At 42.9% G+C, this 27,455-nt stretch overlaps 4 protein-coding genes across 4 annotated transcripts; 1 reads left to right on the top strand and 3 right to left on the bottom strand.

Moving 5' to 3' along the window:
- Positions 1-4,791: 4,791 nt before the first annotated feature.
- LOC123470551 lies at positions 4,792-5,742 on the bottom strand. Its single transcript, XM_045170901.1, has one exon. It carries the CDS (start codon positions 5,740-5,742, stop codon positions 4,792-4,794), a length of 951 nt encoding a protein of 316 aa, XP_045026836.1.
- A 6,137-nt stretch (positions 5,743-11,879) lies between these two features.
- LOC123470515 lies at positions 11,880-13,464 on the top strand. The gene is made up of 5 exons (XM_045170856.1): positions 11,880-12,111; positions 12,920-13,020; positions 13,080-13,166; positions 13,225-13,311; positions 13,369-13,464. Exons 1-5 carry the CDS (start codon positions 11,880-11,882, stop codon positions 13,462-13,464), a joined length of 603 nt encoding a protein of 200 aa, XP_045026791.1.
- A 6,662-nt stretch (positions 13,465-20,126) lies between these two features.
- LOC116928678 lies at positions 20,127-21,181 on the bottom strand. Its single transcript, XM_032935770.2, has 2 exons — positions 20,565-21,181; positions 20,127-20,463 (listed from the first exon to the last, which is right to left on the bottom strand). Exons 1-2 carry the CDS (start codon positions 21,179-21,181, stop codon positions 20,127-20,129), a joined length of 954 nt encoding a protein of 317 aa, XP_032791661.2.
- A 708-nt stretch (positions 21,182-21,889) lies between these two features.
- Positions 21,890-22,615, bottom strand: LOC116936509. The gene is made up of 2 exons (XM_032943651.2): positions 22,430-22,615; positions 21,890-22,371 (listed from the first exon to the last, which is right to left on the bottom strand). The coding sequence occupies exons 1-2, from the start codon at positions 22,607-22,609 to the stop codon at positions 21,994-21,996; spliced, it is 558 nt and encodes a 185-aa protein (XP_032799542.2). The 5' UTR covers positions 22,610-22,615; the 3' UTR covers positions 21,890-21,993.
- Positions 22,616-27,455: the final 4,840 nt, after the last annotated feature.

Genomic DNA, 27,455 nt, shown 5'->3' with positions numbered 1-27,455 from the left:
GTGCGTTGCCGTCGTCGGCCGCTTGTGAGCGGGTTTTCAGCACTGCGGGGCTAGTGTTTACTGCCAAAATAACCGATTTATCGGATCTTAACTTTGAAATGATAGTTTTTCTTAAGATAAAGGGTACATGTTGTCGCTTTTGGGCAACAAACCCATCGAAAAAATCCAAAAAGGGATTTGTGGGATCAATTCATACAAAACAGTGTAAACTAAAGGTGTTTGCTTCACTTTTGAAATTTCCGATCGAACCTTGATCGATTGAAGGATCGATCGATCAACACACTTTTGTGGTTGATTGAACGATCGATCGATCAATTTTTAGGACTGATCGAGATCGAGATCGACGATCACTTTTCTGTAATAAAACGGCATCTCTTATGGAGAGTGGTTCCATTTTCAATTGCATTTACTTGTTTTCTATTGCAAAATTTTTTCTTAGAAACCTAAAGGAAGGAGGGTATTTTTTTTTTTTTTTTTTTTTATAAAAGGGCTAACTCATACTTGAGTTTTGCCCGGTTTATTGAGAGGTTGAGATCATTGTAAAATGTGAACAAACAGGACTAGGGAAACAGAGTGAAAACAGACAAGTAATGGGAAACTGGGCCTATCAGCGACTCTGTTAGTTGCAGGTAGAAGCACCATCTCGAGCTACCCTTATGTGTCTGTCCGGCTTGGTAGCACCTTCAAGCCCACCAGCCGATGGGCGCCGGCATAGCGACGGGAGAGCGAAAGAGCTTCATTGCAATTCCCAGAGCCTTGATCTGGGGAAGCTGAGGTTTAAATTTAAGAAACCAAGAAGAAAGGGGATATAGAGCACTAATAATAAAAAGAAATGAAAAATAATGAAAAATAACAACAAATAAACCATTGAGGAGGAAATACCGAAGAGGAAAAACATTGTGACACACGAGGTCGCCGAGAGACCTAAGTTCCTTCCCTTTGAGTAGGCAAATTGCTACCCACGGGAGGATAGAGGTTGGGCTGTAATAGGAGGGAAACTTAATTGCTGCAGGAATGATAGAGGCTGGACAGCCCCGACTCCCTGGGATCATTAAGTCTACCTGAATGTATTTAGGACTTTGGACGCACGAGCCTCTTAGTTTTCTTTAGGAATGACAGGACGGCGTTCCAAACTGAACTAGAGGTAGGGAGGGAGTGCAATGGGGGCGGCCAAACCAAGCCGTTTTCAAGGATTACAGATTTGAGGTGAGCTCGATAGTGGTCGTACTTCGGGCAAAGTAGGAGGTAATGTTGAACTGTTTCGAGAGGTGCTCAGCACTGGCAGGCAGCCGAGGGAGAGAAGCCGAAGCGATGTTGGTGCATATTTAGGAAGCAATGGCCGGTAAAAACCTGAGACGATAGAGCGTTGGTTCTAAGGTAGCGGAAAACAGAGGTTGAGTCGACATCGGGAAAGAACATGCGAGTGGTGACGCCCGTAGCTGAGGAGAGCCACTCGGAGTTCCAAAGATTGTGGAGATGGGACTTGATGAGGGGAGTGACGTAGCTTTTGGGGATCTGTTCAGCCATAACTTCTGACACTACCGGAGGGAGGGTAGTGTTAGCCCAGAACGATGCTAGTATGTATCCCTGCGACTGGGCGTTGAGGCCGTAGAACATGGAGCATTGAGTGGCTAAGGAAGCCAGAGAGGAAAGGTTTTGGATTTCAAGCTGAAAAAGGCGCACGCAAGGGGATGTAAAGATAAAAAAAGACATAGAAGGAGCAAAAATTGAGAAACTTTTGTAACGGGTGCTAAGAGAGAGGATTATATCAAAGGCCACGCGTACTGAAAAAGAGCTGGCGAAGCGTTGAGAGGTGGGCTGCGATAAGCGGGCGTTGCTGAATCTGATGATGCCCGAGATGTCAGTGGCAACTACGGAGACGTTGGCTACTTGTTTAAGGCAGGTGGCAGATAGGTACAGGACTAGAGAGTCTGGTTCAGAAGGCAGGAGAGGTATTCCATCTGGAAGGGTACGAACAGGAGGGATGTAGAGGGACCATGGCGGAAGCGAAACTAGCACCGGGAGGCGAGGGGTGAAGATGTGTGGAAGCGAACAGAAATGAACAAAGCGTCGGGAGATGACAACTTTAGAACGAGGGGAGAAGTCGAGTCCTTGCAGTGAAAGAAAACGTGTAGTAGCAATTTGCATAAAGCGCAAGTCTAGTGGGACGAGGTTGGAGAGAATGAGGAGAGAGTCAGTGGGAGCGGATCTAAATGAAAGAGTAATCAAACGAGCGACGGAACGTTCGAATGATCGTAGCTTTTTCACCCCAGCTTTAGAGCTTAAAAACGAAAGCCAGACGGAACACGCGGAAGTTAAAATTGGCTCCACAGTAGAGAGATACAGAAATCGTATACGCTTTGGGTCGTGACCAAAGGTTTGGCGTAGGCAGCAGTTAGCCGCCATTAGAGCTCTGCGTGAAGAGTTGAGTTTACCTATGATATGGTTATTCCATTTTAAATTGGAGCTAAGAGTGAGACCGAGAAAGTTGAATTCAGTCGAAGGGAATACAAAGACATCATTAATAGTGATGGAGAGGTCGAACTTTGGCCTGAGCCTCGGGGCAAACAGGACAAAGACAGACTTAAAAGCGTTAAGGGAAAGTTTAAGGCTTTCCAACCAGAGGGCAGTACGGTCACATGCTTCTTGGAGATGGCGGGTAGCTAACATTGGATCCTTGTGCCGCGAGGCGATGGTGATGTCATCGGCATAAGCGATGATTTTGACGGGAGAGGAGGAGTGGAGTCTAAGAAGATTATCGATTAGGACGTTCCAGAGGAAGGGAGACAGGACACCACCTTGAGGACAGCCGAGCTGTACGGGTTTGGTCAGAGAAAAGCCTTCAACAGTTAAGATCACCTGCCGGTCTGAAAGAAAACTATGGATGAGATGGAGTAGGGGTGAAGGACAGCCCTTTTCACTAAGGGCGGAGATAATGGCTGGGTGCCAGGCTGAGTCAAAGGCACTTTGTATATCTAGAAACGCAGTGGCACAGGATTGTTTGTCAGAAAAGGCCCTTTCAATGAAGCTGACTAGAGAATACGTGGCGGTCTCCGTTGATTTGCCCTCTCTGAATCCGTGCTGATCGGGACTGAACCAATCATTAGAGTTGGCGAGCCACAAGAGCCGGCTAAGGATGATTTTCTCCAAAATCTTTGAGAGGTTGGAGACAAGACTGATCGGCCTAAAGCTTTTTAAGGACGAATAGTCTAGCTTGTTAGGTTTGCCAATAATTTTGACTTTGGCTACTCTCCACGAGGTAGGAAAAACGCAGAGGGCCATGCAGGCGTTTAGTATAGCAAGCAGGTGTGGTTTGATGGACGAAAGGCTTAACAAAAGAAGAGACGCAGAGATACCGTCGCATCCTGGGGCGGAGTTAGGGTTAAGAGACTGGTGGGCAGCCTCGAATTCCCAATCTGAAACAGACGGGCAGCCAGAGCGAGTGGTGTTAAGTGCGATTTCCGCTTTCTCCAGGACGTCACGGTGGAGTTGGCTGGTCGAGGACTCTTCCGGGAAAAAATGTTTAGCGCAGCCATCGATGATGATGTTAGGGTCGGAGGAAAGTGAGCCGCTGATCATCATGGAGCTTGGTAGCTGAATGGACTTGGCTTTTCCAGAGAATTTGGCCAGAGCTTTGAAAGTGTCACCAGTAGTAGCTTCAGATCTAAAAACTTCCGATGACTTAGCCTTAGCGGAACGAATAGCGCGCTGATAGGCCGCCTTAGATCGTCGGTAGATAATTTCGTTGGACTTAGATTTGTTTTTTGACCAACTACGAAAGTGTACGCGGGTAGAGGTTCGAAGAGCACACAGATGCGAGGACCACCAGGGCATGTTTTTGGCGGACGAAGGACCAACGAAAGGGAAATTAGCGGCCACCGCACAAACAGAGATGCAGTTGGAGATGAACGAGATGCTGGTTTCAATCGCCGCCAAAGAGGTTAAACTGGTCGGAGGGTTGGAGTGGAGCATACTGACGAGAGAAGAGGAGAAAAGAAGCTGATCGATGCAGGGAGGAGATGGAATGGAATTAGCTCCCTTACGCGTTGACGGACTAGGAAAAAGAGGTGGGACGGCTGAGTGAATCTCAAAGTAGATGTAAGGGTGATCTGACAGGGAAGGGATGGGCAAGAATAGCCACCGGTTGAATTTAACTTGGTGTCCGGCGAAGGTCACATCGATGAAGGAGGTACCCCCAGGTACGATGTCGAGCTTAGATTTAGCAATATTAGCGATAGACAAGTTTCGCATAAAAAAAGAGACTCTAACTCCATGCCCCTAGGGTCCGTGGATCTGCTGTTCCAGAGAATGTTCTTTGCATTTGCATCAGCGCCAAACACACAGTTGGGGGTTACCAAGTGATGTATCGAGGATAGATAGGGCTGTTGAGTGAAAGTCAGTTATGGAGGGCCGAAGGTATACGGAGACAAAACGTAGAGGGCCAGTGGAAGTTTGTAAGTCGATGCAGGCAACATGGTTTGGCAAATGTTTGGTAGTCAGCTTGCCGGTTTTAGATACCGAGTCACGGACTAAGATACAAGAGCCATAGGCATGGAGTTCGGACAGTTGGTGGAAGGAAGAGAAGCCAGGTGGGGCATTATTCACGACTGGGGGAAAAGTGCCGGAAGCGTAGGGTTCTTGTACAAGGGCAATGTCTATGTCCAGGTCCAACATCACTTGAGCCAAAGATGCCGAGGCAGTTTTAGAATGGCGTAAATTGATTTGGATACACTTGAGCGGCAACGGGAGAGGGAGCCGTGGTTTTGAAGGGGCGACTGTCGGACTACACATCTAGTCTAAAAAGGATCTGTAACGGGCCACAGCTTTAATTTGCTCATGACAAGAAGGGGAGCCCGTTTGGTGGGGGCCGTCGCAGTTTACACAGCGCCAGTCATCTTTAGCTGCCGAGCATTCGCTAGTTCGGTGAGATTTAGAGCATTTACCGCAGGCAGAAGTAACTGCCTTGCAAACCCCTTGGATGTGACCGTATTTTTGGCAACGAAAGCATCGTCTAACCTCACGATCGAGATCGATGGGAACCACGCGAAAGTTCACACCATTGACAGAGACTTTTTTTTGGAGCAGAATGTTGTCTCTGGCTTCCCGCGACTGAAGGAAGATTTTCACGTGACCTAACGGGGAATTAGGTTTAGAATAGACTTTCTTTAAGGAGTGGATTTGACCCCTCATTAGCTTGTTACGGTGCTCTAATTCAAATTTAAGATGGTCGAGGTCTGTGACATCAACAAACAGAGCCACAACAGGAAAGAAAAAATTTAGCTTGGAAGCCTGGGAAAACTGAGAGCGAAACTCAGGTTGTTTGTTCAGGATGTCGGCAGCTTTGGAAACCGCCAATTCGTTGTCCAGAGTGATGAACATCTTGTCGTTCTTAACACGGACGTGAGAGGGGATAAGGCCGGTATTGAGGGTGTCCAACCTCTTTTCCCCCGCCATTAGATCAACTGGTGCTGGGGGCTCTGAACCAGCAACCCATTTGGCAACTAACACCGAACTAGTGGCAGGGCCACGAGCAACCATAGCGTACGAAGGGTTAGGGGAGACAGAGGGGTTACAAAAACGACTAGCGCCGAGAACGCTGTCTGCAAAGGCCAGTTTGATGTTCACAATGTCAGCCTTGAGCTTACCAACTTGTAGCACATGATCGTTCAGTTGACAACGAAGGATGGAGTTAGGGGACTCTAGGTCTGACACAAGATTACATTGAGTTAGAAGGTGGGACATGCACAGAGATAGCTTAGCAATAAGTACATCCTTAGGCCAGTCGAGGATGGTGTTAGTATCGGTCTCTTCAAGGAATAGGGTGGATGGATCACTTCTGCCTCTCTTTTGGCCCGTTGAGTCGGTGGTGTTGGGAGACTGCACATCTTTCTTCCTTTTGTCACCTTTGGAAGCGGGGCTTGGAAAAAGCGAGTCATTATTAGTGGAGGAGGGACGCTGAGAAAGGCTAGCATTGAGAGAGTTGGAGCGAGCCGTATTGCAACAAGAACGGTGAACTTTGGATTTGGGAAAAAAGGTATTTTGACAGTGTATACAGACTCTAGTTGGGATAGGGGACGGGGAGCCACCGTCGCTGTCCCCCATCATCAGCCAAGTGGCTGAGAGGGGAAAAACAGGAAAATAAGCACAACACGATGGGAGTCAAATACCGAAAAAACTGGAAGCAACAGACACAGCTAGAAGAACTGAACAAAATGATGCAAGGGAAACAGTCACCGGGGAGAAAAACACAAAAAGACAAATTATATAGACGGAACCTGCTGTCAGACGGGTATAACGAAAATATAGGCTACACTTTTTTCAGACATCTAACAAATTATTCGTAAATAAATTCCACATTAATTGTGTCAACCTTGTATTTAGCATATTTTCAGCAACTGTGTAAGAGGGGGGGTAAGCATTTTGTTTTTCTAGTTTACGCCCCCTTTTTTCTTCTTCAAATCTTTTTTTATCTCTTTTGCAGTTGTCACCTACGGTGCTGCCCTCATGGGCTGGATTGTGGGTGGCAAGGGCCTTCTATTTATGTTTACGTTTAAAGTAAGCCCTTGCCCCCCCCCCCTCAGTATCAGTCAAGTAATGAATTAAAACAGTATTACCCAGCTCTCTCTCTCATTGTTCCCCCCTCTTTTTCAATCAAGAAATAAAGCTGTTCCGTTTTCCCTTAGTCATTTTTCATCTTCAGTTATTCACCCTCCCTCCCTCATCTCTGTTGTTACGTTCCTATTGCACGTGAACGTGCGCAACAAATGGTACCGAAACCCGGGATTTAACAAACACGTGTATTTCTCTTATCATCCCTAGTAAAAACGTGTTAAGATTCAGTAAAGTTGTCGGGTATTCCATGTTGTAAGACTTTGGCATACGTCTACACCAGCCTGAAGGCAGAGCCCGGTTCACCTAGAAGTCTCCGATGGCCTCAGTCTCGAAGAATTTCTTCTATGCTTTACCCGGTTCGCGAGTCTACGTGGAAAGCCGAACGTCGTCTACAGCGATAATGGAACCAATCTCGTAGCTAGAGAACAAGAACTCCGCCAGGCTCTAATGGAATTGGTAAAACAACACCAAGAGCTGCAGTCAAAGATGGCGTGTCAATAAATCGAGTGGCATTTCACTCCCCCTCACGGACTACACTTTGGTGGACTTTGGGAGAGAATCGTGCAATCGTGCAAACGGGCCATGAAAGTCAGCCTAGGAAATCGCTTAGTTACCTATGGGGTCCTACGAACGGTAATCACAGAAGTAGCAGCCCTCTTAAACGCTCGGCCACTAACGCCCCTCAGCATGGATCACAAAGATCCCGACCCGTTAACACCGAATCACTTTCTACGTGGAGGAGCCCGTCCGTACGTTCCGTTAAAACTGGGAGATGCTGAGAACTTTGACGTCACCGCAAAGCAGTTCCTTCAAAGTCAGGCCATCCTCCAACATTTTTGGAACAGGTGGCTACGTGAATACGTTCCACACCTGACGGAAAGAAGAAAATGGACTGAAAATCGGCCTAACGTTACCGTCGGGGACCTGGTACTCATCATCGAACCGAATACCCTACGTGGACAGTGGCCATTAGGAAAAGTGATTGAAGTTCTTCCCAGTGACTCGGATAACGTTGTTCGAGTGGTAAAAGTTCAAATGAGCAACCACAAAAGCCCTTGTATTCGTCCAGTGACTAAGCTCTGTGTTATGGCTACGGCCAAAGAACAGGACGTCTACGTAAAAAGTGAAAAAATTGGGTCGTCTGAGTAAAAATCGGGGTCGTGAAGAGAAAATGTATTGTAAAAATAAAATCTCAGTATAAAAGGTAAAATGAGGTATAAACTGTAAAAGATTGTCAAAGTAAACATTGTAAAATGTCAAATGTCAGAATTGGTGGGAGTTACTTGAAGACCCGGGTAGTGACTAAGACACGTTTATTCACCGTAAACGTACACAACGCTACAACAGACATAAGTAGACTGGGGCTACAGCAAGGGAAACGTACGAGTATTTATGCTTTTGGAGAACAGCAGCTATCGTGGGAAATCTCTACCGACAAGACTGCCGGATATCTCGGATGGGATTGCGGGAAATCTTCGATAAAAGAATGCTGGACATGACAACAGAGTCCATACTCTCAATAACCGCGACAATATGTAGACCCCAAAACCCCAATATAAAATTCCCGACAGCAACGCCATCTATATCGAGTTCAAAGGGCAAAGGCAAAAATCAGGTCGCCTACTACATTGGTATGTACCGAACTAAAAAAAGTCGAACCGTCGAAAGTTCGAGTCGATTTTTCGACTTTGACTTTCATTTTTTCAACCCGACTAAAAGTCGACTTTTTTCGACTTTCTTCGACTTTCTTCGACTTTCCGTTTTTTCGACTTTTCTTTTTTGCTTAATCTAGTCGACTTTCCAGCAAAAGTCGAAAAGTTTAAGCCAAAAGCTCCCTTCCTGAGACATTTGTGTATACTTTATAGTTTATACACCCAGCTGGGTCCCATGACTTTTGCCAAATTGTGATATTTTGCAACCCTGGTAGGCTGGTGAAAGCAGATGCAGATTACCTGATTAGCAGACTTCTTTCTTCAAAATATTTGATCTGACTATAATGCAAATATAATATAATCAGAGTTAAAACGAGCTTCACGAGAGCTTGAGCTTGAGCTTCGCTCTTTTTGAAAAAGTGTGAGATTGAGCTTGAGCTTTTGCCTCATGAGCGGAAGCTCACGCTTGTGGCGCCATCTAGCGGCCAAAATTAAAAGTGGTTGCCGAAATGAGACAAGTCTCCACGTTTGGAGGTGGAAAGCTGTCTGTGCTACTTGCTAATAGCCTAGTCTATACTAGTTGCTTATGCTTACAGTTACAGCTTAGTGATTGAACTGAACAAATAAAAACATAAACTTGTGAGTTGTGTCTTAAATATCGGTTTTCTGTAGTTAATTGCTTAATTCACACAAATTTTTGTTCAAATTAAAACCAGGAAATCTGAAACTGAAAGTCTTAAACTGTTTAGAGAGTAGAGACTAATGAGAAATGGCGTCAAAAAAGCGAACAGCTTCTACAAGTTTACAAAGTCAAAGTCATGTGGGTGCTGAAGGTGGTGATGATCAAGTTGATTGTGAAACTGTAAATGTAGAGAATAATGATTCTGGGAGCGATGGGCATGGTTCTGGCAGATTTGTCATTCTCATTCAATGTTAGACCATTGAGCATTGACCGCATTCTCATGAAAGCAAATCTGAAAAAAATACACCGTTTTGATTGTCAGTTGTCAAAGGTAATCTATTAATAAAAAGAACTTGGAAATGAGCTTGAGCGAACGTGAGCTTGAGCGAAGCTCAACATCTTTTGTGCGAGCTTGAGCTTGAGCTCCGCTCACTTTTAGGCCGTGAGCGGAGAGCTTGAGCTAAGCTCACGTTTCGGTGAGCTAGTTTCAACTCTGATAATATATCTAAACTATAATGCAGTTATTACCTTGTGAAATAAGGTTTCACATTTTTTATTTCAGATTTCTAAGACTTAACGGCTGTTTTTCTTTGTGGCTCGAGATTTCAAGCTTTCCTGCTCATCTATGGTGTGCTCTTTAGCTGATTTTGGTCTCCTAAAAATTTCTCATGTTAAAAAAGCTTCAAGTGAAGGTTCAACCACATTTTCATTTTGTGTTGTTGGCAGTTATTTTATTCTACAAAACATTTATATTGCAGGTCTTCAAGTTCTGTTTGTTTGGTACTACGGTGTTAAGAAGGAGCTGCTGTTTCTTTTTTTTAGGCCAACAAACTGCGTTATGTGAAGGTGAAAACAACATCTGGCACTTAATACCATTAAAAAATTTATATTCAATAACAAACATTCGTTATATTGGCAGTCTCCTGTAAAGCTATGAAGGCAACAACATAGCCTGAACTTATTGGCCTTATGATTAACTCCTCATGTTTCATTATCTCACCTGGTACGTTGATTATCTGGCAGTTTTTCATCGATTAATACTTATTTATTGATTCAATTCCCTTTAATACAGATGACAAGCCCAAAATCGCAAATGGCTTGTCGCAATTCCGGAAATTTTTCTGATGACAGCATTTTGGATTTGAACAGTCCCAACTCTCCTTCTCACAGCTCAAGTCTCTCTGGCTCTTCAAATTCATTGGCTAACACACCCGCTCCTACCTTCAATCACGATGACATTTCTGCTATCGGTCCTGCTTCATCCTCGGCTCGCGGAAGATCAAACCTCCGAGGATGACGTTCGAGTTTACTTTCTGCCAAAAGAGGTTTGAGAAGCAGCCGAAACAATGGAAAAGAAAGGGCCAATCTGTACCCCCACCAGAGAGGAGGGACAATGGAGACGAGCAAGAAGAGGATCAAGCAAGAAGGAGTGTCACCCCATTTGGCAAGATTTCCAGGTCGGCCATTATGAAAAATATGACGATGGTTGAAGGTCACGATAATCAGATTCTTTGCAATCTATGCCCGACTGAGCGACTCCCTAACGGTCGGCCTCAAAATGTTTTCGCCTACCACGGGACAACAACTACGCACATCACCCATTTAAGGCGGCAGCATGGAAACATCATTGATGTCCGTGACTTCTCTCCGGAATCGAGTGTTTCAAACTCATCCATCCGGGACTACATCGCTGAAGGCCGATTTGGGAAGAAGATGATGCCGTGTCCCATCGAACGAGTAAAGGCGAACACTGCAGCCTTAGTCGAAGTCATCTATTTGGGTCTCCGTGCAGCTGCGTTTGTGGAGGGCTGTGCCATTCGTTGGCTACTCCACGTTCTTGAGCCTCGCTACATCATACCAGATCGCACGACTTTGATAAGGACGTACCTTATCGACCACTACTAAAACGTAAAGAAGGTCGTCATTGAAAAGCTACAAGATTCCATCCACCTCTCTCTTGGATCGGATCGATACAACGTAAAGAAGGTCGTCATTGAAAAGCTACTAGATTCCATCCACCTCTCTCTTGGATCGGATATGTGGACCGATGACCATCGTAGACTGGGCTACTTTTCAGTCATCGTCTCATTCATCACGTTAGACTGGAAATTCGTCCGGTTTGTTCTGTCCAACAGGCACCTTGAATACCGTCATACTGGCAAGAACATTGCCGATGCAATCAACAATACTTTGCAAGAGTTTTGCCTCGCCTCGGCCAAGCCGACGTACTTGACAGACGAAGGCGCCAACATGAAGTGTTCTGGTCACATTTTGTAATCCTCGATCACCATGCGTACCGCACAAAATTGATTCGGCCATCACGGTTGACACCCTCTCCCAGATTCCAGAAATCGTAACCATCTTCTCAAAACTTGCAGATATTCTTACATTCTTTTGGTACAAAGCAGCGGAGGTGACAAAGAAACAAAATGAGCTCAAGGCCCTGTTGGTTATCACACCCGAAAACGTGGAAGAAAGCGATCATAGTCTTCAAGACCATTGCTACGCTGAAGCTGATTCCAGTTATCCCCAAAAGATTACCACGCTCAAGACGGACTGCAAGACTAGATGGAATAGCAAGTGTATACAGATACAGTCCATTCTCGAGAACTTTCGGTTCATCAACGAGCTGCTTGACTACCACAAGTCCGACCTGAAAATCACCTACTCAGAACGAAAACTTCTTCAGCAGCTACTAGAATTCCTGAAAACGTTCCAAGAAAACTCTGAGCTGATGCAAAGGGACCACACTCCAGAGCTGTCCAGCGTTCTGCCGATGCATGAAGCTGGCCTGCTACATCAGGGGAGAGATGGACGCGGACTGCGACGATATGGACGAACTTCCTACTGGGATGGAGCACCATCATTGTGAAGATGGCGAAGAAGATGATGACCCGCAAGAGCAGCATTCCATCTAAATTGCTGTGAAGAAGATGCTCGAAGCTCTCAAGAAACGTTTCGCTACATTTGAAGAAAACACGCTGTTCAAATTGGCGTCAACATTGGACCCTCGCTGGAAGGCTACGTTCGGTTTCAAGTTTGAGGAGGATTTCATCCGCGGGGTAGATACATTCGAGAAATCCATCGGCCAAGCTTCAGCTGTCTCCGAGGTACCCCCCACTAGTGAGACTCCATCATCAACCCCGGCATCCCAACATCAATCTGGTTCGAAAAGGCCAGCCTCTCAGTTATCTAGGGGAGAACGGACCCATATTGGACCGTTCCGGTTTTCGTATCTTTTCTCCCATTCTTTTGAAAAAAAAATACATTTTTCTTTACTTAACTAAATTTTACCCCTCCGCGCACCTCCTGAATTTTTTTCAACTTCATAACTTGAATGTAAAAAAAGTTATAGAGGTTTGAATTTTCGGTCGTTTTTTGACCTACCCGGGGTGAAATTGTACAGCGACCTGTACCACTTTAGACAGGGTCTAAATAAAGGGATGGGATTAAATAATTTCAACCAAAAAAATCTGGAATATAGGTAATTCCACAACTAATTAAATGTATAATTTTTTAAAGTGATTTCCTATAAAATAAAAAAAAAATCTTATAATAGAAAATAATGATAAGTGAACATGGAGGGGGGCGGAACTTAAAATCGATTGGATATCAATCGATTCTTTATAATTGGCAGGTAGCCATTGCTTTGTCGTGATGTATGAATAGGCTAATGGCTGCTAGTTTTCGAGGAGAGCATTTTGTAAATGAAGTGTGCTTCATAACGTTGGAAGAAATTACTGGTAATGTAATTTTTTGGCTTGACGATAGTTGTGGCTTATTCTTTAATAATGAAACAGCAGAATTTTGTCGATGTCCAGTCACTAAATCGTTTGATGTAGGCCTAGGCATAGATATGGCACAAGTTAATGACTCTTCTCGTAATTGAAATGTAACATTTGTAACATTTGTTAATTATTGCATAATTTTAAACTTTTAATATAATTATACTGTTATTGTAAATTTGTTGTAGGCCTACTGCTGTTGCCTCACATTCAGCCCAGTTTCAGCAATCATACTTTCAGCGATAAACTATGTTCAAAAATGCAGTTTCCTTCCTACCAGCAAGTCAAAGTAAGAAGCCTTCAGACTTTCAACGATACTTTTCCAACATTAATGTTTTCTTATACTAGGCCTACCAGCAAGTCAAAGCAATAAGTCTTCAAACTTTCAACGATACTTTTCCAATATTCCAGTTGCCTTCCTACCAGCAAGTCAAAGTAAGAAACCTTCAGAATTTCAACGATACTTTTCCAACATTATTGTTTCCTTTACTAGGCCTACCAGCAAGTCAAAGCAAGAAGCCTTCACACTTTCAACGATACTTTTCCAATATTCCAGTTGCCTTCCTACCAGCAAGTCAAAGTAAGAAACCTTCAGAATTTCAACGATACCTTTCCAACATTATTGTTTCCTTACTAGGCCTACCAGCAAGTCAAAGCAAGAAGCCTTCACACTTTCAACGATACTTTTCCAACATTGCAGTTTCCTTACTTCAAACAAGTCAGTCCTGTCTAACAAAACCATGCCGAGGAATTATATTGCAAAGAGAGAAAAGCCAATTGAAGAATCATTACACGGAGCGATTTCCGATGTTTTGAGTGGAAAATCTTCAATAAGGAAATCAGCGGAGAAATTCAACCTAAAACCATCTACAGTTGCATTTTATACCAAACGATTCTCCTCAAGTGGGCTGTTTCCTCCTGCTCAAATCAAACGTAAAACTCATCCTTCGCAAATATTTTCTTCTGAAATGGAATCTCAGTTAGCAGAATACTTGAAAAAGTGCACTCTTATTAATCACGGACTATCACCAAAGGAAACAAGAGTTATTGCTTTATCATTTGCTATTGCTAATGGAACGCGAATTCCACCGGCATGGCATAAAAATGGACAAGCATCAGAAGATTGGCTAAGTGGCTTCCTAAAACGCAATCAGAGTTTATCAATAAGAAAACCGGAAGCAACGAGTCAAGCACGGGCAGCTGGGATTAATAAGCCTGTTGTGGACAATTTTTATGACAAGTATGAGAGCTTAGTTGTAAAACACAAATTCAAAGCCTATCAAGTGTTTAATTGCGACGAGACCAACAACCCAACTGTAATGCAACCACCAAACGTGATAGCAGCAAAAGGAACTAAACAAGTAGGTTATGCCCCTAACATTTTAAATCTTCATTGTCTTTGTATTAAACTAATTTCTATTACACATTCTTGATTAGGTTCAGCAAACCGTATCTGCTGAAAGAGGCACAAATGTTACCATGCTGGCATTTGTAAATGCGGCTGGTGGTTCTGTGCCCCCAGTATTCATCTTCCCAAGAAAAAAATTACTGTCAGTAATGTTTGAAAAGGGCCTTCTGGATGCATAGGACTTGCCCATGAATCCGGGTGGATGACTGGGTTCAGTTTTTTTAATCCCTACAACATTTCCAATCATTTGTGAAATGTTCAAAAAGCAATCCTGTATTGCTTTTGTTAGATAATCACTCGAGTCACCTTGACTATCAGGCAGTCTCCTTCGCGAAAGACAATGGAATAATTTTGCTGACATTCCCTCCCCACTGCTCTCATGCTTTGCAGCCCTTGGATGTAAGTGTGTTTGGCCCATTCAAACGGGCATGCGGGAAAAGCCAAAATGATTGGTTAAATCGCAATCCAGGTCAACGGATTTCTATTAAGGAAATTGTAGAACTGTCGAATGGGCCATACCAAGAAGCTATTACTCCAAAAAATATCATTGCTGGATTCCAATCAACAGGAATTTTTCCTTTTAATCGGTTCATGATAAACCCTTCCAGGTTTGCTCCCTCATTTGTGACCGACAGACCATGTAAGCCAGATTTTATCGTCTGCTATTTATGTTGTCACTTTCATTCTCTTTGTTAATGATTTAGTTCCGGTTGATTGTGCTATGACTTCTTCAAACGCTTCCACTACTTCAGATCTGGATTCTTCATTGGATCCTTTAAGTTCTGCTCCGGCGTTATCATTGGATCCTTCAAGTTCTGCTCCGGCGTCATCATTGAATCCTTTAATTTCTGATCCGGCTTCATCATTGGATCCTTCAAGTTCTGCTCTGGCGTCATCATTGAATCCTTTAAGTTCTGCTCCGGCTTCATCATTGGATCCTTCAAGTTCTGCTCCGGCGTCATCATTGAATCCTTTAAGTTCTGCTCTGGCGTCATCATTGAATCCTTTAAGTTCTGCTCTGGCTTCATCATTGGATCCGTCAAGTTCTGCTCTGACGTCATCATTGAATCCTTTAAGTTCTGCTCCGGCTTCATCATTGGATCCTTCAAGTTCTGCTCTGGTGTCATCATTGAATCATTTAAGTTCTGCTCCTGCTTCTTCATTGAATCACGCTAGTTCTCCTCCATTTTGTTCTCCATTGGAATCCGTTGTTGCTGTTTCATTGGAGGAAATCAGACCGTTGACTCAAGTTAACCAAAACATCCCATTGGCCAAACGACCCAGGGCCAACAATCGTGCTGGTAGCACAAGGATTCTAACCGATACGCCAGAGAAGATGAAAATTGACGAAGACAATAGACGAAAAGAAGAAAAAGACATAAAAAAGAAAGAACGAGAGCGAAAAAAGTTAGCACCGAAGAACATTTTCAAGCCAGCAGACAGAAATAACATTGAGAAAAAGGCAAGAAAATCAAAAAGAAATGAAAACGAAGAAGAAACGATCAATGTCAACGAAGAAGATGACGAAAACTACAATACTCAAGAAAAAACTGTTACTCAAATAACACGTACTGGTCGTATTGTTAAAAAAAGAGCAATTTCTAACCTATAGCTCGATGTTCTTTTCAATTTATTGTGTTTGGTTAGTGAATTTTCATTTTAAGTCAACTTAGTTTATGCACAATTGTAATTCTAAATCACTGTTTTGTCCGGTGATGTTCATTTAAAGTACAACTTAACGTTGTCGATCAGTCACAAGAGAAACCTAGAAGATCCAATCTCATTGTTTTTTATGTGTTGTGTTGTGCGTAAATTTTAAATTTAAATCAAATGTCAAACGGAGAAATGTTCCAGTTAAGGTGTCTTAAACCAGTTAAACCAGAAATAAAATGCATCAATAATTCAACAAAATCTTAATCTTAATTTATTGTTATGAAAACGCACCTAGAAACATACAAATTAAAAGTTATTGGCTATCTATCGTAAAAATGAGCGCGCTACGTATCTGTTAGTCAACTGGAATTTTAAATTTCGCGCGTTAAATAGGCTCCTCCCATTCCACGCCCTTTGCTGTCCGATTTCACCCAAGTTAATCGTCCAATATTCCCCCAAAACACCCTATACCGGTAAAAACGTGATAACTATCACAGTACATCACATATAAATTTTTCTTTTTTACAGCGTGTATAGGAATGGCTACCTAACACATACATGCACGTAGTTTCATTTTCCAATACTAAATGAAAGAGTTAACTCAATAAATTGAACGGAAAAATTTGTAAATTTTGAGCGTGTTTTTTATTTTGTATAATAACTCATAAAATAATAGACATAAATGCATGAAAATTTAAACTTATGAAGAATGCATAAAAAATAACTTAAAATATAAAAATGAGATTTTTAAAACTTATTTTACTATTTTTTCGGACACTGTACAAGGTGGTACAGTGTCCAATATGGGTCTGGTCTCCCCTATACTAATGAGCAAGATGCGCAAGCGCAACCCTCCGCTGGAAGATATCGGATTGCTGAGAATGGAAGTGTCCAGCTATCTTGCCATCCCAGATGTGGCAGAGCATCAAACGTTTACTCTTGTGCTGGCTTTACGTAGAAGTGGCCTCTCACCATCGACGTGCACCATGGCTCAAAATCCAGCTGAATCTGCCTCATCCGTCAAGAGCAAGCTGAAAGAATCCCGTGAAAAGGAAGAAGAGTGTCTGAAGAATCTGAAGGAAGACCAATTTCAGCTGGTGCAAGCCAGAAAAGAAGCCGTGGACGTGATTTACGCCCATTAGCGCGTGGTCCTATGACTCAACGAAGAGATCGCCAAAGGAGCAGAGGACATCATCAACATGCAAGCCTATTACCGGGCTGAAAGGGAAGCGTTGCTGAGCGGATTTGTTGGAGACCTGTTACGCAAGATCCGGGAAAAAGAGGTAAACGAAAACGCGCCCTTACCGGCTCCAATTCCCGACGCCCCGAAGTATGTGGTGCCCCGTCACAACCCAAACATCCGGTGTTTCCTGCCTGAGCACTTGGAGAGCCGGGTTCTTATCGTTGCACCCTGAAAATTGCTGAATGTGAAGAGTTTATGACTCTCACCAACCAGGGTCGACTAGAACTGCTCTTCTCTCAACATCAGTGCTTTCGGTGTTTTTACCCGTATCAGTTGCCGGGCACACTACGCTGTCCGATTGTCCATATCCTCGGTTCTACAACTTGTGCAAGTCGGCAGACCATCATCAACTCCTCTGCGGCTCTCGAAGCTACTACAAGAAGCTTCTGCCTAAGGACAACTGAGGTCGACGTAGATCCTCACTTGGAATGCTGGAAAACTTGTTGGTTGCTCGGGGGTAGGGTTTCTCAAATTGTACTTGATGTATTCATTCTAAGTTGTTTTTTTTACGTTGTTTTTCTCTATATGCCCGAAGTTGCATTTGTTTTGGTTGTTTTTTCCAGTTTTTTTTTGTTTGTTTGTACCTGTGGACAGGTGGGCCCGCTCTCACCTACGATGCTGCCCTCACGGGCAGGATTGTAGGTGGCAAGGGCCTTCTATTTATGTTTACGTTTTAAGTAAGCCCTTGCCCCCCCCTCAGTATCAGTCAAGTAACGAAGTAAAACAGTATTACCCAGCTCTCTCTCTCATTGTTCCCCCCTCTTTTTCAATGAAGAAATAAAGCCGTTCCGTTTTCCCTTAGTCATTTTTCATCTTCATTTATTCACCCTCCATCCCTCATCTCTGCTGTCACGTTCCCATTGCACGTGAACGTGCGCAACAGCAGCTACAATGTCTACTTCAAGTTGGTCTAGCCCAAGTAGCTCCAGTTCTGACTCTAGTTCTGGTGCTAGTTCTAATGCATCGTCCAGTTTCGACAACGGGTGCAACCAAGCAGTGAGTTTTTTCTTTTCTAAGGTACAATCTGTTGAATATTAGCTGAGTCTATCTTAACTATATCTTTTGCCTTTGTATTTGCAGAATGCCACACAAGAGAAATACAACTTTACGGGGTAGAGTTTTCAAGTAGACTGAGAAGACAAAGGAAGAACCTGAGAACAAAGACCTTGATTCGAGGAAGAGAAGAAGGGGGGCCGGAGTTGCCAGATTTACATAATTTAGGATTGTTAACTAAATTCAACATCTCCTCTTAAATCGGAATAGAGTAAACTCCAATCTTCCTTCTCAAGTCCTGGAAAGCTGGACCACCAAGTGACTCCGTTAGGAGATCCGCTAGTTGTTCCTTAATTCCTCCATATAGCACATTTCTGCCATCGGATGTCCGAATCATGGCCGAACATCCGTTAGATATCTATGTACTCAATGGGTAGTTCCAGGGATGTCCGTAAGCTAGTCACCTTGGAACTGAAATGGTTTTACAGTATCCTGCACAAAAACCCGAACATCAATTTTAATGTTATTGATTTTTTAAAACAAATAAGATACTTAGACTATTACCAAAAAATTTTTTCGGGGCTCTACAACCTGCCCAGCATAGCTCTTAAAGAAAATCTTTAAAACATTCATTCCAACATCAACAAATTGGTGTTCAAATTAAAATTGCTGTATGGATTTTTGTGCAGAATACTGTACGAAAATTATATTCTACGGACCTCCTCCAACAGCCAAGGAGATTTCCAATTGTTTCATTTAAGGATCGGCCTCGAGCCAATCGAGGCGTTTTTTTGCAAATCGGGTTTCTCATTTCGGGCCATCGAGGCGTGGCTCAGGGTGGAAAATTCTTCTCCCCGAATTCAATTGGGGTTTGTAATCAATTGGATTGCAATCAATCGATTCATCAATGCAAAAAACATTATCGATTGACTGTTTCACCCGATCGATTCGATAACAACCCCGATAATAGCTCGTTCTACCCGCCTGCCCCAATTTTTACTCTGAAACCGAAAGAACGGCATTTTTTTTAAATTGCATCGGGGCAACGGGTTAACCTCAAATTTTTCCCCCGCAACACCCCGGTTGAAAAGTGGCACCTCAATTCAACCCCGAATGCACTTTATGGTGCGGGGTGGTTAACTCGATTAGAACTAATTGGGACCGATCACTAAGTTTCATTATTAATTGTCAAAATTTCTTTGTTTCCAAAAGAGGAGAACTTAACCGTGTTCAAATTTTTCCCTTGAACGTATTTTTATTTTAAGTCTAGCATTTAATACGAAAAATTTAAAAAATAAAGGAGTAATTATCTATTTGCCGGATGGTTTATTTTTAAATTCATTACAAAAAATGAATAACGCCACTGGGTGTCGGCCTTCGAGATTTATCTGGGGCTGCGTGGGCTGAACCGTCGAAAAACCTGACGTTTTCCGCTTCTCTCCATGACAGCATAAAAAACAAATGACAAACGACAGCCGCCCTCGTCGTTTCTAAACCAACACAAATTAAAAATTAACAAACCAACCTTTCATCACAAAAAATACCCTATTCCATACAGTTATACATGGAAAATCCAACTGTAATAAAATTTCACCCAAAAACGAAAATCCGTGGCACAGGAGGGTTCCTAAATCCACCAACCTGCCACCAACCAATCAGAACCCGACTTTCACGACCGAAATTTGAATTTTGATTTTAAAAAATATGGGGTCGGGTCATATCGTACTTTTCAGAATCGTCCGTAGACATCTCGTACGCTTTCGAAAATTGCAAAGTTTTACATTTTCGACGCTAGATGGGAAACACCGTATATGTCAAATTTATAGCTGTAGCATGCCCTCCGGCGTAGCAAGTTAATAGCAACTTAGCACTTCGAAATATTTCTTTTGCTGCTACTCTAGCGGATGAATCGGATGATATGTTACCTTGTGTTTAAATAAAAATAACTAGTCTTTTTATCATTTCATTTAATAAAACACTAAAGTTTCATAATGAATTTCATTTTCAACCATATTACAAAAATAAATAACTACAATTGTTTTTAAATATAGATTTATTGTCGGTTAACAACATATTTATTTCAAACAACATGATAACACTAGTCAATTCGGAGCTTCTCAACTGTTGTAATGCTGTTTTGGAGACAACTATTTTCATCAAGAAATTGAAGCAGCTCTTCAAATCTTTGTTGACGAAATAGTCGCAAAATCATTCCCGAATGACTTGTTGCATTTGGGAAGGCTAAGCGATTTACAGCAATCAATCTTAAATTTCTGGGGACATTGTAATTATCTAGGTATTCTTGATACGCATCGCTATCCTTTTTCGGAAGTGGATTTTGATGGCATGTTTTAATAGAAGATATTTCGTTTTCTTTATCTATCGTGCATGCGTAATAATCATCCGCGTGACCAATGCAGTTCACACCAACCGGTCTGTTACAAAAAAAGTAATAAGGTGCAACAGTTTACAGTATTTGGATAGGAATATTATTTAGGAAAACTACTATATAAAAATATAAGACGAATTTACTTACCCAAGTTTTGTGTGAAAAAAAAACCATCGATCAAGGCTGAGTCGATCCAAATTAGGTAGCTGGTTGGCGAAAACGATGACTGTGTTGTTGAGGGTCACTTTCTCACACCTTTTGTATTTTCCGCTAACGAGAAAATTGTTTTTTAAATCCTCCAGAATCTCGTATATTGCATTAACTCTTTTGATGCCACTCGAACTGAAAGAGTTCCGTGCGCAATCAAACACGTATCCTTTTGCAAAAGGGTTGATAAGGCCACAGAGATCATGATTGCGGCCTGGCGTTAAAAGTTGGTATCTCATTTTCATCATGAAAAACCGGGCCAGTTCGGTTTTTCCTGAGTTACCGTCGTAATCCCACACCCATAGGACTTTGCGGTTACACTGTTGTCCAGCAATTTGAACAACATTTGACTGCCACGGTCGAAGCACCAGATTGTAGTTTTCTTTTGCATTTTCTAAAATGGCATGCGCCATAACTGCTTCGTATTTCTCCCGGTTCACCATAAAATTCACGTTTCCGGTAAAATCAGGCAGTGTTCTGTCAGCACGAACTTTTCTATACACATCCAGTAGTTCTTCGCCTTGGCTTCGTCTTTCAATGTGTTTAAAAACACGCATGGGTACACCGATTTTTTCAATAATATCGTAATTTAAAATACGGGATTGCGCACACATATACACGGCACTCAACGACGGGCATCCTCTTGAAAAAGAGTGCAAAGTTTTCTTTTTGTCTGTTTCGAAATAAATCACTTTCGCACTACGCGCAATAAATTTTACGGAATTCAATCCTTTTAGATAAGCTAAGGCCGCTTCAAGATTTCCAATGAAATCAAATTGACACTTTAAGCGACGGCTTTGAGCTACATTTCCCCTAAGGTTTACGGATTGTTGACTCGAAGTCGAAATCTGAGACATGTTGAGCGATCAACGGCGAAAAACTAATGAAATTAATCATTTAAAAAACAACCTAGCGTACTCCAAAACACGTAATTTTTACAAAGAAACCGTCCCCTAAAAAGCAGCTGGTTAGATTCTACGAACACTGACTAATCGGGTTCTATGAAATGTAAAAAAAAAATAATACGAGAATTCTCCAGAATATCTTAAATGTTTTCTTCTCCTTCGCAAACCACTTGGTAATTTTTTCACACTGTTGTGAAAAAACGCATGAAATTCTTAGCGAACTCACAATCAAACATCAGAGTACACGAAATCTTTTTAGTTTGAAACTACTCAATATCTGATGTTTTATTGCGATAAGGCGTTGGCGAATTAATTTATCTAATGCACAATAATGAAAATTGAATCTGAGTAGACATTTTATTCAAAGCAACACAAGCAATAAAGTACGTAAACTTTGGCACACAAGACACCTTTTCATAACAGAATATTAAACCGTACAAAATCACATCATACCATAATATCATTTACATTACATGCAGTCTAGAAGCTGCTTCAACTGCATAGTTCATGAAATTATCGGCCCTGTCGCAAGAACGTAATAATTTGTTAAATTCGTCTGTTACAAGACGAGGAATGTTTAGACGTCCGAATCGACGAATTAATAGAACCATTTCTTGACGTGCCTGCTTCCGCAGTTCAGCCACCCTTTTCATAATCTTTTTGGCCCGCAACATTTTTTTATTGCAAACGTGAAGGTCCCACTTTAACGGAATACGATCCTCCGGGTTTTTCCATGCATTGCACTCCCGAATGACGCATTCAATGTGCTGATGAATTCGAAAAATTACGTGTGCATAGATCCGGACATCGGAAACAGAAATAAACAGGGTCAACGAGTCAACCTTAAAAGATAAAATTCGTTAAAGAAAACATTTCCTTCTCCTTAGATTACAAATTTACCTCTTCTTCAAGGTTACCCGGCGAATCAAATTCCGCAGTTTCGCGTTCGTGTTCAACGCGTATGACTAATCCGTTTGAATTATCAACGGACGATGGAACTGCATTATTTTCGAGTTCACTTTTCAAGTGAGTCTCCTCTTCATCTATCAGAAATTCGTCTGGCATGGGAAGAGGAGGCATTGTACAAAGCAATTCCTAAGCCAACTGAAGCCACTATTCTGTAAGAATCAACAAGGAAATTTTTTTTTGGGGGGTCTTCGTTTCCCAGAAACATTGTTTCATAACAAACCCAGATGTGCTACCTGGAAAAAAATCATCGGCCACTGTCACATTTTCGCTCGGTGTGTCAGGATGACTGTTGAATCATGATCATGAAAATATTTTTATCATATCATATTGTTTCCTGTAAATAGTGAAAAGTATTAAATCTAATTAACAACTCTAATACCTGCGATTCAATACCTTTGTAAATTTAACTTAGGCAGGTTCTACCACTAGTTTATTTGAAACTGACTTTTTGACACAAAAAAAATGGCGTCTGCTTTTACACAGGGAAAAATTCTAACAACGGCTATTGCCGATATCGGCCACCAAGAAGGCTCTGCTTGGCAGCGCCCCTGGCGGCCTACACAAAGCTAACAATTATAACATAAATTATAAGTCAAAAACAATAGGCCGTCTGACGGGCCTTCCAAATTTGGATACACTTTCTTCTTGTGGGCTTTGACAATCTGCAACATCCTCCCCGCCGGAATCGCCAGCGTCCTCGCGCGATTCCAAATTCTTCTTACGGAGCGGATTCTTCTTTCTCGTAGACGTAGTCTTCTCCACTCTGCCGATTTCGGTATCATCGACGGGCGTGTCGATATCGGCTTGAACTTCTAATGGATAGACAGTCTGGATGCTCCTGGTGGTTTCCTTACCCGAACGTAGTCGTAAAACAACCGCTCGCACCTTGGCGTCGGTTCCAGGTATCACTCCTGTAACAATAGCTGTCGGCCACGAAACACGTTTGATGTTAGGTTCTTTCAGCAGGACGATTTCGCCAACACGCGGAATTCTGGTGCCCTTTCCCTTGCGACAGTGAAATCGCTTAAGATCAGACAGGTATGACTCTTGCCACAGCCTCCACCATGTTAAGGCGTGTTCGCTCCTCTGCTTGTCCAGCTCGATGAGGTCATCACGGCTCGTCTTCGTTGAGTCGGGTGACTCTGATGTAGCTCCAGGTTGTCTTCCGGTCAGCAACTTTTGTGGAGACAAAACTTCGTAGGAATGTGCTTCGCCAGAAACATAAGTTAGGGGCCGTGAATTCACGATAGCTTCAATTTCCACCAGTATGGTTTGAAGTTGGTCGAAACTAACCTTCATTTTCCCCAGCACCTTTCTTAGCGGTTCTTTAACGGAGCGGACCATCCTCTCCCAAAACCCACCCCACCATGGAGCTAGGCTAGGAGAAAACTTCCATTCTATACCCTTACTTGAGAGCCAGTTGGCTAGGGTAGGATCTTCCGTCACTAATTTTGCGGCACAAGTAAATGTTGACGCGTTGTCACTGTAGATAATTTTGCAATCTTCTCGGCGTGACATCATTCTTCTTAACGCGTACATAAAGGTTTGTGTTGTCAGATCAGTCACAAGCTTCAAATGCACAGCCCTTGTGATTGCACAAGTAAACAAACACGCATGAACTTTCTTTTCACCAACACGAGTTTTCTCGATATCGTTCCCATCACTGTCCTTTTCAATAAGAATCACTTCTTCTAGCACATACATTGGGCCGAAGTAGTCGATCCCGATCACTTCAAATGGCTGCGCTTTCTTGGTTCGATCCAATGGCATTGCAGCAGTTTCTTCATTAAAGGGACGCGATTGAACTCAATGGCACCTTACACACTTTTTTATGACACTTTTAATCCGTTGGCGTGCACGAATGATCCAAAAACGATTTCGTAAGAATGTCAGAGTGTTTTGGACACCAGCATGCTTCCGTTTAACATGATGATAGTAAATCATCATGTCGACAATCCTCTCGTTTGATGGAATAAGGATGGGTGGATCGATGAGCAGTTCTTTTAGGGCCGGGCCTATTCTTCCAGTCACTCGGATGAGTTGCTCCTTTGCATCCCAAATGGGCCTGAGTGTATCAATACCGTGAAGCAGTTTACCATGTGGTTTTCCCTTTTGCAAGGACTCGTAGATTTCTGCAAATGCCCTTTTTTGAATGAGTTTTAAGATGAAGTTCTCGGCGACGGCGATTTCATGAACAGAGAGACAGGAAACTTCCACTCCCTGATCATTTCAGTTGCTTTGCCGGGCGACTCCTTCCTAAAAATCCTAAACATCCAGGCGATTGTACGTAAAACTCTCAGATAACTGCTCGCTCTTGATACGAGTACGTCAAACCAATCCGAAGTACTATTAGCTGCAAGGATTTGCAGTTTCTGCTTCAATTTTGCTTCGATCTCCATCAATTGCATTACTTCTGATGTCGGCATATCTTGTTGCGGCCATTCCTTTTTTTCCAGTTTCAGCCAGGAGGGACCTCCCCACCAGGAAGAAGCGGCAACTAACTTCTTTGCTGTCAAGCTTCTTGATGCGTGGTCTGCTGGGTTGTCCTTCCCCGGACAATGTTTCCAGTGATCTGGCCCAAACCTCTTCTGGATGGCTTCAACTCTGTTTCTGACGAACATCTTCCAACGGTTTGCTTCTCCGCGAATCCATCCAAGGGTTGCCATTGAGTCAGTCCATAAATGCACTTCCCAATTTACTTTGTCAACTGCATTGACGATTCTTTCAGATAGAACACTGCTGAGTTCGGCACTAAGTAACTCTAACCGTGGTAGAGATACCTCGTTCTTCGGGAGTGGTGCTGCTCTGGTTTTGCAGCAAATTAGCCGAATGAAATCTGGATGTCTTGATTTCACGTAAGCAACAGCTCCATACGCTTTGGTTGAAGCGTCACAAAAAACATGCAGTTCTTGCGCGTGTTTGCTAGGTGCCATAGAAATCATTCTTGGCACTTGTATTTTGTCAATGTGTCTTAGATCTTCAACAATTGTCCTGAATCGGCTTTCCGTTTCTTCGGGCACCTTCTCGTCCCATCCAATCTTGAATTCCCACAATTCTTGAAAAAGAAGCTTAAATTGGAGCGTTACAGGTCCAATTAATCCAAGTGGATCGAACAATTTTGTTGAAATTTTTGCAAAAGCTCGTTTAGTTAACACTTGAACTTTTGCTGCTTCGTCTACGATAACGTCTGCCTTGAAATAAAAGCAATCCGTGCTAGTATTCCATCTAAATCCAAGCACTTTTTGTGGGTCTAAATTAAGAAATGAGTGTGACTTGTCTGAGTCATTGGTTAGGCCTTGTTTTTGTAGATATCTACGCAGTTGTTGGTTGTTTGTTACCCATTTTCTTAAGTCCATGTTTGGGTCAGCAAAAAGTTTCAGCACAATTCCGATTACGGCCATTGCTTCTTCTACTGTAGATGCATTCGACAAGTAGTCATCTACATATAGGTGGCGTAGAATTTGTTTGCTGATTTCTGCTAAGTCACCTTCATAGGACTCCAAATGTTTCTTCAGGACGGTCCTGAGCACTGCCGGGCTGCATGTGAGTCCAAATGGAAGCCTGTTCCATTTATAAAACTGCAGTGATCCTGGGACGTTTTCATCCTCTAGAAAAAACCTTAACGCTTCCGCGTCTTCTTTAAGCAGTTTCACCATTAGAAACGCTTGTCTAATGTCAGCTGTCCAGGCAATGGGGTTGAGCCTAAACTGTAACATGATGTCAAGAATGTCTGGGTTCAGATTGGGTCCTTCTTCTAGGCAATCATTGGCGCTGAAACCCGTTTTCGGTTTTGCTGAACCATTGAAAACTGGCCTTACTCTACTGGTGGTTTTGTCTTTTTTGACAACCGGATGATGGGGCAGAACCGTGTAGATACCGTCGAATGACGTATCCGCCTTGGAAATGAACCTAAGTTCCTTTAATTTGCTGAACTCGGCTTCGTATGAAGTCTTCATCTCCTGGTCTCTGTCCAATCTTCTTATCAGTGCCTTTGCCTGACCTTCTGCCATGGCTTCATTCTTGCTGAGGTATTTTTTGTTCCCCGTTCCATGGGAGCGGTGCTACATAATGTCCATCATCATCTTGAGTGATGGACTCTGCATAGGTCTTCCACTGTTCTGAAAGTGGCACCTTTTCCAGTGGATCTAGACTCTCTAGTTTCCACCATCTGGCAAAATCAATTTCTTCTTTTTTCGGGTCAGTTTCTTCATGTAAATCTTTGGGTGTTCCTAGTTTAGCTTTTAAGAGAAAGCTGATAGCCGTTGTAGACGATAACGCCACCTTCTCATCTTGCCCTAGTAGTAGCCATCCCAATTTACTTTCTATCGCTCGGATACCTGTATTCGACACGATCTGTTTTGAGCCGAGAACCTTCCAGACTTGATAGGCTCCAATCAAGACGTCTATTTGGCAGGGTCCTGCTTTTCCGCTCAGTATTCTGTCGTCGGCTAGTTGGTATCCTTGTCTCCAAAGTTCGCTGACGAATTCAGTCTTACTCGACCCAGCAATTTTCCCGATTTCGGGTTGCTCTATTGCTTCAAGTTCAATATCTTCCGCTTGTGGGATTGTTCCGCGAAGTCGTAGCTTTCTTACGCTTCTTTCCTTTTCTGGATGGATGTGTCCCACTGCTTGCAGCTTCAGATTGGTTTTCCCGACTTCTTGTAGCCCTAAAGTCTGTGCCAATTCACTCCTAACAAAGGTTGCATTCGATCCTTGATCGATATAGGCGATAGCTTTATGCCACCCGTTTGGGCCCTCCACTACCACTGTTGCCGTTTGGACGTATACGCCACCAAATAGGCGTGCTTCGATTGAGAGAGGAGCGCCATCTGCTACTTTTAACATTGGAGACGCTGCCACAGTTGCTGTCACCGATTTCGGTTTAACTGCCTTGTTGCAGATAGACGTGTGGTGACCCATTCCGCACTTGTAGCATTTTCTTGTACTCCAACACTCT

This window comes from Daphnia magna, linkage group LG1 (assembly GCF_020631705.1).
Source record: "Daphnia magna isolate NIES linkage group LG1, ASM2063170v1.1, whole genome shotgun sequence".
Lineage (NCBI taxonomy): Eukaryota > Metazoa > Arthropoda > Branchiopoda > Diplostraca > Daphniidae > Daphnia > Daphnia magna.
Note: the sequence above shows the minus strand (reverse complement) of the source record. Positions and strands in the feature narration are given on the sequence as shown.